Below are 21,791 nucleotides of genomic sequence, written 5' to 3'. Positions count from 1 at the left end.
AGTAATTGCCTGCGCTTCTACGTTGAGAAGACGCAGTTGGTGTTGCCCAAAAAGATTATGTCCAGTTGGGCCCAGCACTTCAGGGGAGATCAGGGCTCTGGATGCCCCTACGCCATGTCAAATATTCTGGTTAGCGCCCCATAAATAGGACGTTTATCCTGACAGGCCCACTAGGATCTATCTATGCCCTCCTTAGGGTCTCTATTGTATTTGGCCAGGAAGGTGGTCATGCGGGTATTCATATCCGGTGTCAGTGCCACCTTGTCATCCAGAACTGGATGGGGGCACTCCGTCCAGAGGCGGCTACGAACCTCCTTGTCCAGGGGCTTGCGAAGTCTCCCAGAGGCAGGCAGCTGCCTTGTCGGCCGGGAAACACTCCGCGGAGCAGGGTCATTACAGTTCATCAGGGTCTAACATATCGGATGTTGTCTGGGGCCTATTCTGCACTGTAGCGTTACCGTTTGGCATTTTAGGGGTAGGTGAAGGTGCCCTTGGCCTATAACAAATGTCATGCTCTGCATCTGAGCCAAAGGGGAATTCTGCCTCATCAAGGGGAGGGGGGGGTGATGGAAGTGGAAGAGTTTCTGCATCAGCAGGCTGGAGACCTGAGGGGCCAGGCAAGGGTACCAGTAGGGGGTCAGATCCCAGAGGCCAAATGTGGGCCATGAAGGCTAGTTTCATCCTCTCGAAAGCATCCAGGTCAACGCCGGGTCCATTGTCACATTTGTGCTTCGCATCCGCAGTTGGCTGGTCAAGTGGCTCCAGAGGTAGAGGGATCTGGACCCCACAAGGGTCTTCCCTCGTAGTGCGGTGTTTAAAACAGCGTTGTGCCATCTTGAGGAGCTTCTGCTCCAGGGCCGCCACCACCTGTGACACTGCCTTAAGGATGGAAGCATCTGTCCTCTCATAGGTTGTCATCAGTGGGAAGGTAGGTAATACTATCCTCCTCCATGTAGTTTTCCTCAATGTCAGTCATAGTGATGAAGAGCACAGAACCCTGGGGAACTCCCAGCTTACTAAGAGGGTAAGAGTGCAGTTTTTGGGAGTCTCCCAGTTTATGTACACCGCCCGTAGGGCCAGTCAGGGGTCAAAGTCTGGGTCACCACTTGCCCACTGTGTTTGGCATCAAATATCTCGCCTGGGCCAGTGTCCCAATGTAAATTCTTCTCAGCTTGAGCATATAGACGATTAGAACGTATACAGTCCCCGGCGGGGCGTTCTCACTTAGACAATCGAGGCAAATTACAGAAATTATTCCCTCTGGGCTCCCAGCTGGCCCGCTGCTGCTTTGAAGTTTGCCGACTGAGCGCGCCGATCGGGAGCATAGACTGAGCGAGCGTTAGAAACTGCATGCGGCGCAAACTAGCAGTCCGAGGACTGCAGCGTGTGTGCCCCTCACGCCACAGCTTAAAATTGACTTGATGAGTGGCCGCGGAGGAGCGACAGTGCTTTTCCACGGCCGCACTGCAATAACAAGCATTTGCAATGCAATAGGTCTCGCGTTTACGAGAGTTTGAGCAATTGGCATTGTAAATGGCAATGCCTTTCATTTATTTGTTCATTTAAAAAAAGATAAATAAGAGGCATTGTCATTTACAATGCCAATAGCTTAAACTCTTGCAAATGGGAGACCTATTCCATTGCACATGTATTTGGCGCCCGTGCCATAAAGATTTTTTTTTTTTAAAAGCGTTGGTGCGTGTCCTGCCTGCGGACAAAGCTATTTGAGAAATTAGTGCTCGGAGGCTGTAATTAAAGCCTGCTGAGTAACAACACACGTACCGGGGTGTGTCCTCATGGGAGGTTACAAAATAAGACAAGGCTGTACTAAAGAGGAACTACTAAGCCTATTGACCAATTAAAAACCACAGTTTACATGGACAATGACACAAGCCAATGAAAAATATGGGCGCAGTTTCAAGTCCATACCTAAATACAGCATGCCTTGCAGAGGTGTGCATGCGCTGCCCAGGCTCGACCTAAAAACGTATTAGTACCCATAAATGGTAAAAAACACAAAGATCAAATAAAGGTTGCCCTCAGGCAGGAGGCACTTAGCATAAGCAGCTGGAGCAGTGAAGAAAAAGGAGGCAGCAAGGGACTATAAAGAGTTCCTAGCCATGGATTAGTTGTTTTGCTCCATTTTTACTCCGTGGTTCATGGGAATTGAAGTCCTCTTTATATGTTCAATATGGCTGCTGTAAAATAAAGGTGACGAAAGTACAGCATAATTCTTCCTCCGTTCTGGATATAGAATTCAGCTGTGTTGTGGCATTGCCACACCATGTGCAAAAACCCAGCGTCCTAAGTGCCACCACACAGGCATAGAGTATCCTTGGAGAGGCCCATTTTGTATAGCCTGATGGGTGTGCAGCAGTCTACAGAGGAATTTCAGCAGTCAGTCTGTAGTTTGGGGATAGCATACCTGTCTGGGAACAGCAGTCTCTCCGGAGTGACATTTACCCAAATAGGAAATGTACAAGCTTGTGATGTGCATAACTGCATCATGGAATTCTGCAGCACTTTATCATTGCATTATTGTGGTGACATCTACATAAAAAGAAAACTAGCAGTGCTTTGAAAGGTATTCAATATTACTTCATCCTCTAACCAAACTACACACTGCAACACTACTTGCTATATTACTTTCCTGTAATAATAGTTTGGCAACCTGAGATGGTATAGATAAGATAGATCCTATCTAGCCTCACCAGAGGATGAAAGGGTAAAAGAATAACATACACAACGGCACATCAAAATGCTTCAGAAAAATCTTAAGATGACACAGAGCATGAGGTTGCACAGCTAGTCAATAAAAACAATCTTTTTTTTTTTATAGATTCCCCAGTCAACATCCTATTTGACCTTTAAACCACCTAAAGAATGGGTAACCCAGGTACTAGATGGTTTGTGTATGCGTACAACACGTGAATGTATATCATCCTATTGCTGCAGGCAGATTACATCTCTTTTCGCAGATTGTGTACTTTTCTTAGTTTGCTGCTCTTTAGTATTAAGAGATACAGTTTGTAATGTATGAGCTCTCTATTCTATCTTCATGCAAACCTACTTCTTTCACATTTCAGAAGTTCAAAAGGATCCCATAGTAAAAAGAAAGGGCCTCGTACTCCAAGCCCACCTCCCCCAACTCTGGAAGAAATACTCGTGGTAAAGAGACACAAAGATAAACATAAATCAAAAGATCGTGCTGAAGAGAAAATTAAGGAGGGAAAAGAAAAAATGCGTGATGTTGAAAAACACAAGGATAAAAAAGAAAAGCTAAGGTGGGTTTTTTATTTTTGGTGATATCTATTACATTTTAAGAAAGCTGTTAGTTTATTACACTGAAAAAGTTGTTTGTTCATTAACTTGTATAAACTTGTGCTTGCGCTCTTATTATAAAACTAAGCAGCCACCCGATCACCATTTCCTCAGAAGGGGATGCCCGTTGGTGGGGCCAGTTTTCTGCCAACTGGGGGGGTTAAGTGGCAACTGTGCAATCTTGGTCACAAGTTTTGCCTGTGTCCTGGAACCCATGGGAACCAGATGCTGAATTGTACATCCTCTTTAGGATTTGACTTTCAGTATACAGAAAGATTAAACTGTGTATTTTTACTCTTGAAGTCTGGTGTGGGGTAGCATGTTTGGTACAGTTTACACTTAATGTATTGTCCAGTAAGTGTTTTAGCTCTTAAGAAAAGAAAGTGGACTTTTATTCAAATAAAATCCAATTGCTTAGTAGAACATATTTCTCCAGTTCATTTTCTCTAAGGTAAGAGGTAGTAAATGCTCCGAAGACCTGCCTTTGCAAGGAATTATTAATGTGCCCAAAAGGGATTAACATATGCAAAAGTTTGCTAAACATTTGCTGAGATGCTGTGTCTGATTTGTGCAGATAGTCCTAAAGGTCAGTTCTATAGCTTTTTTGTGGTTGTATACACCAGCGTGTTGGTGACTTCGCTCACCAACATATACCCTTAACAAATACCCACACATCTCCCAGTAGGCAGTCAGACAGCCACTAGCAGGTATCACGTAGCCTGGGTTGAGAAGAAAGTAGCGACTCGAGAGGTTAAACTTTGGTGTTCCGCCTGATCCTAGAGTGTGGATGTTGATAGAAACAAAATAACATGTAGCGCCTCCATTGGGCTCACTTGATTTTTCTGGACCACTGGACGAAAAACTCACAGTAATCCCGAAAACGTGAAGAGGCATCACAGCTTTTCCAGTCATTGCAGTGGACTTTGACCCAAGCAATTGGTAACACCTGAAAGGCTCTTTGAGGGGGTGTCTGTCCAGACCTTCAGAGATTGGTTAACACAAGAGTAAACTTTTCATGCTACATTTTTTCGAACACTGTTTTAAAAATTGCAAAAAAAATTCCTTGGTAGTATACCAAAATACTCTATGCAGTTCGGCATATTTTGACTTCTTAAGAGCTTACAGTCTTGTTGTTTATTATTCTGTCTAACAGTTGGTCATCTCTACTTTATAACAAAAGTTCTTAAACTGTTGTTCATCATAGGTATATCACTGTAAAGTTCTTTTCTTGATCTGTCCCTGCAACATCATGCCTCTCTATGGTTGGTTTTATGAACAGAGACCATTCTGAAGGCTCCCGCCGGCAGAAGCGATCCCCCAGTCCTGCAGATCATTCTGGGAGCAATTCTTCTCATTCCAGGGAATACTCTCCCCCTTCAGCAAGGAGAAGACCAGTATCTCCAGCTCCAGCCAAGTCAACAGTGCAAAAACATTCTTTCTCTCAGTCACGCAGGTGTGATATTAATATGTTCTCTAATAGTAAACAGAAGAAATTCAGTGGAATTCTTTCATTGTTCCTATCCTCTCCTGAGAATTTCTCCTGTTGATGTGTTGTTTCTAAAAGAAAGTGTGAATAGTTGGTTGTGTTCTGCAAGAAACCAGACTGTCCAGTTAGTCTCTTTTTTTGATGAGCTTTCTTCCTCCGAATTAAATTGAAATACCTATTTCTCCTAATCTGGTAATATATTTCAAATGTCTGTTCACTTCAGTGAATAATAATGTTCATCAAATTTGCCAATTTTAAAAATTAAGGCATTATTACTTCAAGTAACTTAAGTACTTTTACAAAAGCATGGTTACTAGACCATTCAGAAAGAAAAGGTTTACTTTGTATCACTAATGTTTATGGAAATATTTTTAATCTCCCCGCACTTTTATGCCCCTTTTCAGTAGATCAGTATCACCTACAGGACCACATCATTCACCTGTGTCCTCCCGTCACCAGTCTCCCTCTTCACAGTCTGGGTCTTCTGAGCAACACCATTCTGTATCCCCTCGCCGTAAAAGGACTCCTTCTCCATCATACCAGAGATCTGCCTCCCCACTGGCCAGGCGCTCGGCATCGCCATATTCTGTTCGCACTTCTGCATCTCCTCATAAGAAGCAGCAAAGCCCATCAAAAAATCGTTCACCTGTGAGGGAAAAAGCAAGAGCTGATCGAGAGAGGACCACTGTTTCTCGTGAGCGTCGCCATGAAAGGAGGGATGGTATGAACTCATCCATATTACATTGCAGTACATGTCAGTTTCTTTCATAAGGTGGTATGTCATATCCATTCACTGTTGTATATTTGTAACAAATTCTGTTCTTCGTGCACATGTTGTCTTTTTCAATCCAGCTCTCTTGAAATGCTTAATGTAGGAAGCTGGCTCTCTATATAGTGCACCAAAATGAGGTACACTGGGCCAAGAGTCCAGGCAACTTATACTGGTTAACTGGGATGATAATAATCATCCCAAATGCCCTCTTTTGTTGTAGTGTGGGCGAGCAGTTTAGACTTATCAGAGGATAGTGTTAAGCACTTATTGCACACAAGCAGTAAGTAAGTGAGAGACGCACTCAATAAAGAAAGCCGACACCAATTTATAGCAAGCATTTGCAATGCAATAGGTCTCGCATTTGTCCGAGTTAGAGCTTTTGGCATTGTAAATGACAATGTCTTATACCCATGTGTTTTGTTTTGGAGTGAAGTGGATGTATGTGGTGTGGAGTGGAATTATGTGGGTTGAATTGGTATTGTTAGTTGAATTGTGTGGTGTGGAGTGGATTTTTGTAGTGAGTGGAATTATGTGGCATGGTGTGCAGTGGAATTAAGGGGATAGGACTTACGTGGCATTGAGTGAACTGGAATTATGTGGAGCAGGACTGTGTCATGGAGTGTAACTATGTGGAATGGTATTTTGTGTTGTGGAGTTGTGAATGTATGTGGTGTGTTGTGTAATTGAGTTGAATGATGTGGTTTGGTGTTGAATTATGTGGTGTGGAATGGAAATGTGTGGAGTTGAATGGTGTGGCGGGAAACTGGCGTTGGGTGGAATTATGCTGATTGAAATTATGTGAATAACAAACTCGGGTTTTGGCTAAATAGCAGCAAGGCCAAGCCACATATAGTCTACAAAACAAAACCAGTGCCAATGCTGCACCTAATTCTAATGCACAATTAGATCATGAACTGAATGAAACAGTTTCACATACAACCACTTTTTCCGTTGGATTTAAATCAACATTTTTTTATAATCAATCCATTTATTTTTCAATTTATGTGGTTTAAATATCACATTTATCACATATTCAAAAAAAGAACAGAAGAGAACAACATGGATATATACATTTACATATACTAATTTTTTGCGACACTCCTACTTGCATACAACAGTCAATCATACATACTAAACAAACACTTTCACACAAACATCCTCAATCACTGGTTATGACACAAAAACATTTTTTAAATGAATCAAATATACAAAAAGGCCATCGACAAATATGAATTGGCACACTTATAATACAATGTATTCAGTCATTTGAAATTGATTGGCCTCAAGTGAAGAAAGGTCTACGCGTTTCGAATCCCTTTACATGTAGGGATTCTCGTCAGGACCAACACTTTCTGAAACAAAACAGAAACACAACCGAATTTTACTAAATGACCCAAAGATAATTAGATTTTGAACCGCAAACCTAGTTCTGGCATCTTACCTGCAGTTCAATATGTGCAGAAAAGACTTTCACCAAAAATTCTGAAGCCGTGCAATAACCTAAACACAAGGCAAAGAACAAAAATGTAATATGAATGGAGCCTGAGTCCGACCGACTTTACAAAGGGTGAGCCACCTAAGGAGACAGCAATCTTACTTGTCGAGCTTATTGTGGTGTCAGAATGATAGTTCTCTTCACTGGCTTCAAGGTCTGGGTCTTTAAAAATTACCGTCTTCCCAGTACAGCAACCACAAGGCTTTTCGGTGCAACTGTTGCCCTTTACGATTGCTTATATCAATTCTAATGAAACATAAAATAACAACGCAACTCAGTATCCACCTCGGCATATAAGGCGTTCCTCTTTAAACACAACTGCGCACTCTTAAAGCTTTTAGCTGAAGGTTCGTGAAAGGTTCGTCAGCGCTCCTTCAATAGCGTCAAGATCTGGATCTTTGAAAATATCGTGTTTCCAGTGTCTCAAGCACGAAGCTTTCAGTTCAATTGTCACCCTTTCTGATTGCTTATGTCCGTTCTAATGAAAAATAAAAATGCAGTTCAGTACCCTCCTTGGCATGTAGAGCGTTCCAATTTGGACACAGCTTTGCGCGGCACAAGATTTTACCTGAAAATACGTAAAGGTTCGTCAACGCTCCTTACTCCGGGCGTGTTGGCGTCATAATGTTTGGAATAAGAATCCAGTCACCACCACGGCTATTTGAATACAAACACTTCCGCCAGCAAAGAATCACGGGAGTTGTAGTTAGGAGGTTGGCATTAATCAGAATATGTGTGCGCTTTTGATGTCAAAACAAAAATTGAGTTGCGTGGCCATTACGTCAAGGTGCCAGAGTCAGCCATTGGTGACCAGTGTAAAAATCTACAGCTTAAGTCAATGCTCGTGGGGATCCGCCGTAATTGTTCGTTCAAATGGTGGTTTTGTCGTAGTATTTTTTTATGTATAGACCTGAGTTGACATGACTAAAACTTTATTTAGAAGGTGCGACACCATGATGTATATAAGGATGATGGAACAAGTGTGTTTGCCATTGGAAACTGAGCGTGCAGTATGAAATATCTGCATATATTGAGTGCTCTATGTCAAAAGAAGTGCATCCATGGTGGGCTGGCAGCCTCAAGCCATGGGTGCAAAGGTCGCTTTGGAGCAGAGTACATTCCGGTAAACCGATGTATGTGTTTTTAGTGTTATCCAAATTTGAGGTAGTCTCGGCTGGCCAAGGTGCGATTCATTTGCAAACTTGTCACGCTTGAAGATTGTTTGGGAATGGAGCGCGCCGATGACGTAATGACGTCTTCGACTTGTAACCACATCAGTCGCGTGTGGCCAAAGTCCTATAGAAATCTTAGCCCCTATATGTGTTCATTTCAGATGATGGCACGGACTGCATCCAGTATTATCCAAACTGGAATTGGAGGCAGTCGAATTTGGTTTTACAGTTGGAAAAGGTGTCGTGTTTCCAATGGATTTCCCTGTAGGAAAAATGGTTGCCTTCCATAGTTGATTCGCAGCAAACACACGTTCCGCATTTGTGATGGCCTTGGATGGGTCGGTACATACATCGGTTTACCGGAATGTACTCTGCTCCAAAGCGACCTTTGCACCCATGGCTTGAGGCTGCCAGCCCACCATGGATGCACTTCTTTTGACATAGAGCACTCAATATATGCAGATATTTCATACTGCACGCTCAGTTTCCAATGGCAAACACACTTGTTCCATCATCCTTGTATACATCATGGTGTCGCACCTTCTAAATAAAGTTTGTCATGTCAACTCAGGTCTATACATAAAAAATACTACGACAAAACCACCATTTGAACGAACAATTACGGCGGATCCCCACGAGCATTGACTTAAGCTGTAGATTTTTACACTGGTCACCAATGGCTGACTCGGGCACCTTGACGTAATAGCCACGCAACTCAATTTTTGTTTTGACATCAAAAGCGCACACGGATTCTGATTAATGCCAACCTCCTAACTACAACTCCTGTGATTCTTTGCTGGCGGAAGTGTTTGTATTCAAATAGCCGTGGTGGTGACTGGATTCTTATTCCAAACATTATGGCGCCAACACGCCCGGAGTAAGGAGCGTTGACGAACCTTTACGTATTTTCAGGTAAAATCTTGTGCCGCGCAAAGCTGTGTCCAAATTGGAACGCTCTACATGCCAAGGAGGGTACTGAACTGCATTTTTATTTTTCATCAGAACGGACATAAGCGATCAGAAAGGGTGACAATTGAACTGAAAGCTTCGTGCTTGAGACACTGGAAACACGATATTTTCAAAGATCCAGATCTTGACGCTATTGAAGGAGCGCTGACGAACCTTTCACGAACCTTCAGCTAAAAGCTTTAAGAGTGCGCAGTTGTGTTTAAAGAGGAACGCCTTATATGCCAAGGTGGATACTGAGTTGCGTTGTTATTTTATGTTTCATTAGAATTGATATAAGCAATCGTAAAGGGCAACAGTTGCACCGAAAAGCCTTGTGGTTGCTGTACTTGGAAGACGGTAATTTTTAAAGACCCAGACCTTGAAGCCAGTGAAGAGAACTATCATTCTGACACCACAATAAGCTCGACAGGTAAGATTGCTGTCTCCTTAGGTGGCTCACCCTTTGTAAAGTCGGTCGGACTCAGGCTCCATTCATATTACATTTTTGTTCTTTGCCTTGTGTTTAGGTTATTGCACGGCTTCAGAATTTTTGGGGAAAGTCTTTTCTGCACATATTGAACTGCAGGTAAGATGCCAGAACTAGGTTTGCGGTTCAAATTCGAATTATCTTTGGGTCATTTAGTAAAATTCGGTTGTGTTTGTTTTGTTTCAGAAAGTGTTGGTCCTGACGAGAATCCCTACATGTAAAGGGATTCGAAACGCGTAGACCTTTCTTCACTTGAGGCCAATCAATTTCAAATGACTGAATACATTGTATTATAAGTGTGCCAATTCATATTTGTCGATGGCCTTTTTGTATATTTGATTCATTTAAAAAATGTTTTTGTGTCATAACCAGTGATTGAGGATGTTTGTGTGAAAGTGTTTGTTTAGTATGTATGATTGACTGTTGTATGCAAGTAGGGGTGTCGCAAAAAATTAGTATATGTAAATGTATATATCTATATTGTTCTCTTCTCTTCTTTTTTGAAAATGTGATAAATGTGATATTTAAACCACATAAATTGAAAAATAAATGGATTGATTATAAAAAAATGTTGATTTAAATCCAACTGAAAAAGTGGTTGTATGTGAAACTGTTTCATTCAGTTCATGATCTAATTGTGCATTAGAATTAGGTGCAGCATTGGCACTGGTTTTGTTTTGTAGATTGAAATTATGTGGCATGTCTGGAGTATCTATGTGGATTGTTGCTATGTGACAGTGGTTTTATGCATGGTGTATTTGTGTGGTATGGTGTTGTGTAACTCACTCTATTTTTGCCTCTTTCAACCCAGCATCTTTGTATAGCTTTATATGCCCACAAGCGTTAGGGTAACAAATATCATAATGCAACAGTTATCCCGTGTGACTTACTCAATCGAATACATCCCGGAAGCTTCTGAGGTACTCAATTCAATTATACAATTCAATGCTTTTTGAAAGAGTAAGTATCAGGTACAGGACATGCTTTTTTGTTTGAATAATTTCTAATTAAGAGCCAGGCGCAAAGATATACAATGGGAACATAGTGCAAATGACGCAGTGCTCAGTTAGTGAACATATTTACATGACCATACACTGTTTAGGTCCCAATGGTTGAAAAGTAACTCTGGAATACTCTAGAGGACCTTAATAGATGTGCCCTGCCATGACTCCTGCCTGTTTAGTGAAAATTAAGCCTCTGTCCTGAAGCATTTTAAGGAAACCTAAGCCACAGCACTGTTTTGGCCAACGGCGCCTTGGAAGTGGGGACTAGATGTTCTTTCCGTTGCTTCCTAGTGGTGAAGGAGGACATAGGCCTTTGTCCTATTTTAGACCTTTGCCCTATTTTAGACCTTTGCCCTCTCCACGCCTTCCACTGCAAGCACAAATTCAAGATGCTCATGCTGGCCCCAGTTCTAACTTCCCTGGAGACTGGATGGTAACCTTAGACCAACAGGAAGCTTATTTTCACATCCCTGGCCTGCAGCCCTACAGGTACCACCTGATATTCAAGTTGGCCATGAGCACTCAGTTTGCCCCGATCCCTTTCTTGCTTATCAGTGCCCCTTGAATGTTCCCAAAGGTGATGGTGGTGGTCGCTACCCATCTTTGGTGGTTAGGGGTTCGAGTCTTCCCCCTACCTCTGAGACTATTGTTTTCCCCGAGACCAGCCTCCACATCAATTTGCTGGAAATTATATTATGGCAGTTTTCTTAGAGCCTTTCCTTCAGAGGAAAGGTTCCTCCTGGAAATAAAAAAATTCTAGTTTGTCGCCTTCTCATCCCTACTTTCCTCAAATTTGTAGCAAATTGTCTTTTCACAGTGTCCGTTTAACTGACTGAAAACTGTCCCCCCCCCCCCCCACCCCCTCCCCCCTTGATATTATCCTGATTTAGGGCCAGTGTTCCGTCTGTATGAGGGTATTGAAATTTATGCAACTGTTAAAATAGACTGGAGCCAGATTATGCAGACACTTAAAAATTAAACAGCCCACCTTAAACACATTCCTCTGTTTTGTCAGGGAGCCAGTGTAATGAACATGTGGCTGAGATAATAAGATTCTCTTCCAGGGAATACTCATCAATAGTCATAAGCACTGAATAATCCCTGCTCACATGTGGGGATCCCGGAGCATATACAAAAATACATATATATGTGTATGTTTAGCTAAAGTACGGAGTACCTTCAGACATACATATATAAACCTGCAGCCGACCATAACTCAAATATGCTAATATGTCAATATTAATTGGGTTTTCCAATAAACTGAAACCAATTCCGTATATCATTTCTGTAACTGAGAACATGCACTCCAATAAGGTTCCAACTCAGCCCTTTATTTTCAAAGAAAAAGGCAAGTAATAGTAGGCAGTTAGCCCTTAGGCTGCATAGATGACAAAACAACACTAACAAAAAACTCACCCTGCCTTTGAGAATTCCAACAAAGGAAGCTAACAAGAGGAGGACGCCCACTGACTTAGGCCCAGCCCTACTGGCCTGTCCCCACCTCGAACCTGCTCCAGCTAAATCCTGCTGTGTCCTGCAGCCAGCAACCTCTAGAAACCCGGAGGACCTGCCTGCCTTCAATCCCAAAGACTGTCTCCCGTGAACACCGGATTTGTTCAAACAACAGACTCCAGTTCCGCAAAGATCTGTGAGTTTGCACCAGTCTGCACCCGTCGCCCATGGCCCGAGTGGCCCAATACCAAGAGAAGATCTCCCTGGCGATCCTGACCCGAGATCCGGTGACCCCTGACCTGCCTCCAGCCGACGCCTGCAGCCTCAAACCTGAAGGTCCCCCCCAACCGCGACCAGGAGCTGGTAAGAAGATCCAACCCTAAAAGGCACCCCTGCACTAGACGCCCCACGGCCTTGGGTGGCCCAAACGACAGTGCCTAACCAACCCCCAAGATCCCAACTTACCTCTCAAAGTGGTGGTCTCACCCAGAAGACCTTCGTCCCGAGCCTGCAGTGCTTTTGCAAACCAGAGACTCCCCAATGGAAGCTACAGGGCTTCCGACGCCAAAACAGCACTCTGCATCCGGCTGCCCCAGTGCCACTGAGGGTGCATCTTTGGTCCTCGCCTAAATCCCCATTTGCCCTGAGCTTACGTCCAGGAGCTTTGATCCCACAACCCAGTGGTCTGCTCTTCAGTAGCCACCAACCGGAGGCCCCTTATCACTTATTGCATAATATTGGGCCTCAGCACTCTGCACCCGGCCGCACTAGTGCCACTGAAGGTGTAACAAGAGTGCATCCTTGAACCTGAGGGACCCCTGAGTCTAACCCCAGAATACCAACTCCCATAACAAAGTACTTACCTATGAACCAATAACACTATGTTCGAGGCATATGAGCTGCAGATCACACACTAAGGATAAGATCGCCATCTGGTGTTGGGCTCGGATGATTGCAGGTTGTCTTCGGAAGAAGTCTTTGGTCACGAGATTGGTGACTCCTCCCCTGGACAACAGTGTGCATGGGCATCCACTCCATCCTCAGATTGTTTTTTTCCGCCATTGGGTTCGGATGAACTTTTTCCCGCTCCAGCAGAAAACTTATAGCAATCACTACAACTCTCAAATTTGAAAACTCGACGTCGAAATCCATATCGGACCGACTCCGGACGCGGCTGATGGAAAGGACACCTTTTAAAAAATGCCCCCAATGTGGAGCAAAGTTTCCTCATAGCGATCACCAGGAGGTCTGTAATTTGTGCCTTTCACCAGACCACAACGAATCCAGCTGTCCAGCCTGCGCCGCATTCCGTTCGAAGAAAAATATCCGGAACCGAAGAGCTCGACGCCATATCATGGCCAAGCTGGTTCCGGAACCAGAAGACCTCTTTGCACAGGAAGTCCCTGACGACGACTCCGAAGATCTCCAGATCGTGTCCGAGGCCGACAATTCTGATCCGGGGCAGCCGGTGAGTACCAGCCCCCCTACCCGAACACCTCCCAAAAAGACATTGGTCAAGACTCTGCCAGCTGGGCCCAGTCGCGATCCAAAAACATCTTCAGAAGCCCCTCCCTCGGGCCCGGCTCCGAAGAAAAGTAATCCTGCAGGTGGCTCGGGCTCGAGCAAACCTCATGTAATTGTGCCTATAATACCTTCGGCACCGAAGCAGGCTCCGAGACCGAAACGTCACTCGGCACCGACGTCTTCACCGGCGCTGAAACGTTCTTCGGCGCCGAGGTCTCCACCGACACCGAAAGGCTTGTCGGCACCGAAAGGTCCTTCGGCACCGAAACGTTCTTCGGCACCGAAAAATCCACCGGAACCGAAAAGTTCTTCGGCACCGAAAACATCCTCTGTGCCAAAACAAGTCCATAAAGAACAAAAATCAAAATCAGAAACAAAAAAGTTGGCGCCAAGGCCGCCTTCGGACAGTGAGGAACTCTTTCGGCCTGATCCAAAGCAAAAACGGATTTACATAAATCCGAAAACTGGACATGTCACAGCGGTGCCCTACAAGAAAAGGAAGCTGGACACAACACCTCCTCCAGCACCTCCAAAGAAGAAGAACTGTGCCACTTCACCCATACGTCCTTCCTCTCCTACATTACCCCCTATTCCATCCCCCCCACCGCCTTCACCTCTACCATCTCCTTCTCACACACCACCTCCACAGGATGATGATGATTTATGGGGAGGGGGGAGACCCAGATTTCTTTACTTATCCCACTGATCCTACTGATCCCTTTACACTCCCGTCACAGCACCAGTAGATGACTGGACTTACCCTATGCCTGATATGCCTGACCCCACTCCATATCCCTCAAAACCCTCCCCTCCTGATGACCATTTAGGGTTCGGTCAGCTTATAAACAGAGCAGTATCGTTTCATGGCGTCGCCATGCACACCGACACTCCTGAAGAGGATTTCCTACTCGACACTTTTGAGCAGTCGCAGAAGACAGTTCAAATTCTACCCATGATTAAGGGAGTGATAAAGCATGCCAATGAGGTTTTTAAAGACCCTGTCAGGGCCAGGGTTCTCAACCCCAGAATAGAGAAAAAATATAGACCGGCGCCACAAGATCCTGCGTACATCAAGGCGCAACTCCCCCTAGACTCACTAGTCGTATCAAATGCCAGAAAGCGGGCGAACTCCCAAACAACCGGAGACACGCCGCCCCCAGACAAAGAGTCTAAACTCTTGTAGGCTTCCGGCAAAAGGGTTGCCGCACAAGCTGCTAACCACTGGCGTATTGCCAATACACAAGCCCTATTGGCTCGTTATGATAGAGCCCATTATGATCAACTAGAGGATCTCTTGCAACACCTGCCTGAACCATACAAAACACAGGCCACTGACCTCATCCAAGAGGGCAAACTAATATCCAATGCCTCCATTAAATGTGCATTAGACGCAGCGGACACCGCCTCTAGGGCAGTCAACACAAGTGTATTGCTTAGACGCCACGCATGGCTGCGCATTTCCGGCTTCAAACCAGAAGTCCAAACCACCATTCTTGCTCAACCCTTTAATCAGGAGCAACTATTCGGCCCTGTAGTAGACACTGCCCTAGAAAAAATGAAGAAAGATAATGAGACTGTCAAATCAATGGGAGCATTGCAGTCTACTCAACCCAGAGGCTCCTTTCGTCGCTCCTTTTATAGAAGAGGTTCCAAAAATGTGGGAACAGACAACTCTTCCACCTTCAAAGCATCAGGTCAAACATCCCCTAACGGAGGATATTTTAGAGGAGGTTATCGGGTAAACAATACTAAAGGCCGAGGACGGGGCAACAACAACAACACCCGCACCTCTCCAGCCACCAAACAGTGACTTGCCACCACTCCCCCCAGACCATTCCACTCCGGTCGGGGGAAGACTTCAACAGTTCCTACCTGTCTGGAATACCATCACTACAGACAGGTGGGTAAGACAAATTATCCAACTGCCTCGAACTGATAAACCCACCCCCAAACATACCACCCAGGCACCGCCCCATGATGTCTCACCACCTCACGCTCTTCAAACAAGAAATACAGTCTTTGCTTCAAAAACACGCAATAGAACCTGTTCCACTACAACATCAGGGCACAGGAGTATATTCCCTATACTCCCTATACTTCCTCATTCCCAAAAAGGACAAAACCTTAAGACCCATACTGGACCTCAGACTACTAAACCAGTACATACAATCGGATCATTTCCACATGATCACTCTCCAACAGGTCCTTCCATTACTTCAACAAGGAGACTTCCTTGCCACATTAGACCTCAAGGACGCATATTTTCACATCCCTATGCATCCCGCTCACAGGAAGTATCTACGATTCGTGGTAGACGGTCAGCACTATCAGTTTACAGTTCTCCCATTCGGAGTAACAACTGCACCCAGGGTATTCACCAAATGCTTGGCAGTTGTGGCAGCCTATCTCAGGAGACCAGAAATCCAGGTCTTCCCCTATCTGGACGATTGGCTCATAAAAGCCAATACTCTAGACAAATGCGTTCTCCACACTCACCGCACTATTCAAACCCTACACAACTTGGGATTTACCATCAACTATCCCAAATCTCGGGGAGGAGCCAAGATGGCGACCGGGATGGCAGCGTAGGCTCCCGGCTCCGTGAATCTCCGCATCCCGCACAGATATCCTGCATGAGATCCTCAGCCTGCGCTACGTGCCCGTGTTGGTGATTGAGAGCGGCAACCGATCGTGTGATCCTGAAGCTTCTAGCGGCGGTACCGCCCGAGAAATGTTCATTTGAAGTTTGCGGCCTGTACGGCCCTGGAGCCGGGACCTCGGGTGGACAACATGGCCGGGCTGCAGTTCAACAACAGCGGCCATTGGTGACCGGGTGGAGTCGGAATACCGAAGCGGCGCGAATATTGGCCTGAATCTCGCTGTGGTCGCTCCTATCACCGAGAATAGCGTGACGGGTGCATACCCGGGGTGACGATTCCGGGGGTTATCGGCGATCGCCTGGACCCTCGCCAGTGAACTGATCGGACGCGGCCTGTGGCTCGTCCCGATTTGCGCGGGCTGCTCCCGGTTTTCGCAGACACTGGCCCAGGGGGAGAACGACTGTCACCTGTGACCACACACTGGATACATTTTTTGCCTGCCTCCGGACCCTTGTTTGCAGTGACATGGAACTTGATGCGCTTGTGCCTGCGACCCGGTCCCCATCCGGGGTGGCCCTGCCCTGCGGCCATCTTGATAGGATGGACTCTATCATCCTGTACACTGGGTCGCAGCAAGATTGGGAGTGTGTGGCGCAGAGGAGCGTAGCGGAGCGAGCGCGGGGGGCCGTGCTGGGGTACGGTGACCTTCTCGGAGCCCTTCATTCCACCCTGGTTCACGGCGCCCGGGTTTTGGGGAGGAAGCTTGATGGTATTGCGTCAGCGTCGGAACAATTGCGGTCGGCCTGTCCCCAGGTACATAAGGCTCTGTCTCACCTTCCACAGGAGGAAAGTACCGTGACCGCCTCTGTGAATAAGGGACAGATGGAAACTTTGGACACTGTGGCAGCGTGTGGTTGGCTGGCTGTGGGGTCGGTCTGTTCCGGAGGTTTTGGACTTGAGCGGAAGGTGGTGACTTTGTCCCACGCGCGGCCTCCGGCGATCCAGGCAATCTTCACGCGACAGTCGCCTGCTCTGGCTGATTCCTCCTTCCTGGACCTCGTGTGCGGCGCAGGCCCTGGGGCAGTACTGGGAAAGGTGATCTTCCATGACGATGACTGTGTTGGTGTTCCGAAGCGTCCTCCCCACATGTGTGTGTCCCTTCCTGGTCTTCTTTGGACGCTCCTCTTCCTTGTAACCTTGGACATTATAATGGGTCGATGGGTATGCATTGGTGGATTCGCAAAGAGTGGCCAAGGATAAGGCTGATCCTTCAGAGGTTGTCATTTAATAGGCGGGCGGGCTTGGGGGTTGTGTGCTTTCACGATGTAACTAATAGTGTAGTCGGTGAATAATGCTCCCCATTTCTCTTAGATATGGCCGAACTTTTGCTGTTTACTGTTTGCGTTGGGGAGGAAGATATTGTGCGGGAGGGAGAAGCCGGGGGCATGGTTGAAGGCCCTCCTCCAGTTTATTATTACTCTCTCCCCTTTTCTGTTAGGGGGGGTTTCCTCTCTTTCCCCTTTTTCTCTTTCTTCTATATTTCGGGTCTGGTTCTGGGGCGACAGGCACGCTGCGGGGGGGGGGGCCGTAGTCATCTGCAGAGGTGCAGGGTGGGGGGTTGGGGGAGGGGCTTCTATAGTCCTTTACTTTGTTTCTATGGCCTTCTTTTTCTTCTCTTATTCTTCTTTGTCTTTCTTTTCTGGGGTCAGTGCGGTAGGTTTCCTTCGTGGCCAATCATTGTTTTTCATTTGTGCCCCATTTCCGTGGGGTTTTATGGGTCCTAGGGCAGGAGACTGCAGGCGCAAACGGCTCGTGATATCCCTCCACATCCTGAACCTCCTGTTTCAGCGCCATTGACTTGATAGATTGCTATTTATTGTTGACGTTCACTATTCTGCCTGCCATTTTTCGCTGCTGAGAACTTGATTGGCACCTGATCCTTCTATCCTTTATTGTAAAATGAAAACCTTTTATATCCTGGTTTCCCTCTTGGGCTGTTCAGTGGATAAGAGAATACTAGCATGGAGAATCTGCTTCCCGAGGTGCTGCATGTGATTAGAATCTGCTTGCTGTTACTTTCACTGCTTAGCGGCCGGCCCCGAGGGTTGTAGGCCCATACTTGTCTTTATTTGCAATGTCAATAAAGGTTTTTCAAAAAAAAAAACAAACAAAAAACAAAAAAAACTATCCCAAATCTCAACTACAACCCTTCCAAGTACAATAATACCTGGGAGCCACCATAGACACTTCCAAAGCCGTAGCTTATCCCAGCACAGCCAGGATAGCCAACATACAAAGTCTCATCAAAAAATTTCAAACACAACACTCTCTCCCCGCAAGAGTGTTCATGCAACTCTTAGGCATGATGGTGTCATCCATCTCCATAGTACCCTACGCACGCCTTCAAATGCGTCCCTTACAGGAATGTCTAGCACAACAGTGGAACCATGCCCACGGACAACTAACTGATCTGGTGTTGGTGGACAGCTGCTCACTTCGCTCGCTGAAATGGTGGAACACCATCAACCTGTCCAAAGGGCGGACGTTCTTAGAGCCTCTTCCACAAGTTGTGCTGACCACCGACGCATCTCTCACAGGGTGGGGAGCCCACCTCCTTCAACACACCACTCAGGGCAGATGGACCACTCAACAAAAACTGCTCCACATCAATCACCTAGAACTTCTAGCGATGGTCCTAGCACTGAAATCCTTCCAAGTGCACCTACAAAACAAGACTGTCCTCATCCGCACGGACAACATGACCACAATGTATTACATACAGAAACAAGGAGGGACACATTCTCTACAACTGGCGCAACAAATCTGGAGATGGGCAATTCCCCAAAACATCTACCTGCTAGCAGAACACCTCCCAGGGGTTCAGAACCAGGTGGCCGACCTCTTAAGTCGCCACACACAGCAGATACACGAATGGGAACTACACCCCAAAGTCTTACTCCCATTCTTCCAAAAGTGGGGACAACCAGACATAGACCTGTTCGCCACACAAGAAAATGCAAAATGCCCAACCTTCGCCGCCAGGTTCCCACACCCACGGTCAAAGGGCAATGCAATATGGATGAACTGGTCAGGCAGATTTGCGTACGCTTTTCCGCCTCTCCCACTCATTCCATTTGTGGTACGCAAACTGAAACAACAGTCGCTGACACTCATCCTAGTGGCTCCCACTTGGGCACGTCAACCCTGGTTCACCACACTTTTGGAACTATCGCTAGTTCCACATCAAAAACTGCATCTCTCCCTGGATCTTTTAACCCAGAACCATGGAGAAATCAGACACCCAGATCCTCAAACACTGAACTTGGTAATCTGGCTCCTGAAGTCTTAGAGTTCGGGTACCTCAACCTTCCTCCAGACTGTATGAATATCATTAATTAAAGAAGCCAGAAGACCTACTACTAGGGCATGCTATGCTGCAAAATGGAAACGATTTGCCATTTACTGCGCTAACAATGACATACAACCACTGGATGCTTCCATCCAAAACATCATTTGCTATTTACTAAACTTGCAAAGATGCAATTTAGCGTATTCCTCTATACGTCTAAATCTAGCGGCATTAGCAGCCTATTTGCAAAATAGACAACACCTCTCCCTCTTTAAGGTACCAGTCGTTAAAGCATTTATGGAGGGTCTTAAAAGAATTATTCCTCCAAGGTTACCACCTTCCCCGGTGTGGAACCTTAATATTGTTCTAACAAGGCTCATGGGTCCCCCATTTGAACCAATGCACAAATGCGATCTGCAGTTCCTAACATTGAAAGTGGCTTTCCTCATCGCAATCACATCCCTGCGAAGAGTAAGTGAAATACAAGCCTTAACTCTCGAAGAACCCTTCCTACAACTACATCGGAACAAAGTGGTTCTTAGGACGAATCCAAAATTCCTCCCTAAAGTCATTTCCCCTTTCCATCTAAACCAGTCAGTCGAACTGCCAGTCTTCTTCCCTAATCCAGACTCAGTAGCTGAGAGGGCACTTCATACCTTAGATGTTAAGAGAGCCTTGCTGTATTACATCGACAGAACCAAACCTTTTCGGAAAACCAAGCAACTGTTTTGTTGCTTTCGCTCCACCACATAAAGGCAACCCTATTTCCAAATCCGGTATCGCCAGGTGGATAGTCAAATGTATCCAAATATGTTACCAAAAAGCTAAACGTACTCTTACCGTTCCCCCTAGGGTGCACTCCACGCGTAAAATAGGTGCTTCTATGGCATTCTTAGGGAACATCCCCTTAGAAGACATTTGCAAAGCAGCCACATGGTCTACTACACAGACCTTCACTAAGCATTACTGTGTTGATGTGCAATCAAAACAACAAGCTTCAGTAGGCCAAGCTGTCCTAAAAACTCTATTCCAAACTGCTGCAACTGATACAGGTGACCACCACTAGGGGAGACACTGCTATATAGTCTATCCTTAGTGTGTGATCTGCAGCTCATATGCCTCGAACGGAATATGCTACTTACCAGTATGCATCTGTTCTTGGCATGTAGCGCTGCAGAGCCACACACGCCCACCCGCCTCCCCGGGACCTGTATCCGTTCCAGCATTGTCTTAATTAGACACTACACATGGACATCCTTTCTCTTTACTTCTTATACACTCCATCATTTCCCATCATGGCGAAAAACAATCTGAGGATGGAGTGGATGCCCATGCGCACTGTTGTCCAGGGGAGGAGTCACCAATCTCGTGACCAAAGACTTCTTCCGAAGACAACAACAACCTGCAATCATCCGAGCCCAACACCAGATGGCGATCTTATCCTTAGTGTGTGGCTCTGCAGCTCTACATGCCAAGAACAGATGCATACTGGTAAGTAGCATATTCCTTTCCTATTTTCGTCCATAGAATAACATTGACTGTTTTTCTATGAAAGGTTTCTAAGTGTGGAGTTGGAAAATCTATGAAAACCTTTTACAACGGTACTAAATAACAAGAACTCTTGTACTTATCTGTTTACAGGAAATGTCCCAGTGTAGTATCCAGGTATACTACACTGTCTAAGAAAAGTAATCTGAAAGTAATGTACTGGTCATTTTACTAAAAAGCCCATTCAAAGTAGATGTACTGTATTTCCAAAGCATTGCATTACTCAGTGACCGTATTGAAAATTAAAACAAAGTGCATATACAATTACAATCCAAACTGTTACAACTGTATATTTACTGCAACATATTTATCTCTTACCTGTGCCAGGCTTGCTTGGTTCTAGGAAAAAAATAACTAAAAGAATAATTTTATACAAAAACAATTGGTCTTAAGTTCAGTGTTTGAGTGTGTGAATTTATTTGCTGACTGAGTGCTTAACACTGTCCTCTGATACACACTGACCAAACTACCACAAATATAGAGTAAGCTGCTATATACTTTACCTCTGCCTACCTTTTGAGTTGCACTGGACTCTGCACACTATACCTCACTTTGGTATAGTATATACGGAGCCAGCTTCCTACAATGGATGTCTTCACACACCAACATGCAAAAATCAGCCAAGTTGGTCTG

The 21,791-nt window shown here is 45.5% G+C and overlaps 1 protein-coding gene across 1 annotated transcript in view; it reads left to right on the top strand.

Moving 5' to 3' along the window:
- The window catches only part of ZC3H13 (zinc finger CCCH-type containing 13), a 362,285-nt gene that overhangs the window by 141,726 nt on the left and 198,768 nt on the right, over positions 1 to 21,791 (top strand). Inside the window, 3 exon segments of the mRNA XM_085621836.1 lie at positions 3,087 to 3,284; positions 4,601 to 4,774; positions 5,215 to 5,528. Of these exon segments, the coding sequence (XP_085477962.1) occupies positions 3,087 to 3,284; positions 4,601 to 4,774; positions 5,215 to 5,528 (686 nt within the window).

Source organism: Triturus cristatus, chromosome 8, assembly GCF_964204655.1.
Source record: "Triturus cristatus chromosome 8, aTriCri1.1, whole genome shotgun sequence".
In the NCBI taxonomy this organism is placed as follows: Eukaryota; Metazoa; Chordata; class Amphibia; order Caudata; family Salamandridae; genus Triturus; species Triturus cristatus.
Note: the sequence above shows the minus strand (reverse complement) of the source record. Positions and strands in the feature narration are given on the sequence as shown.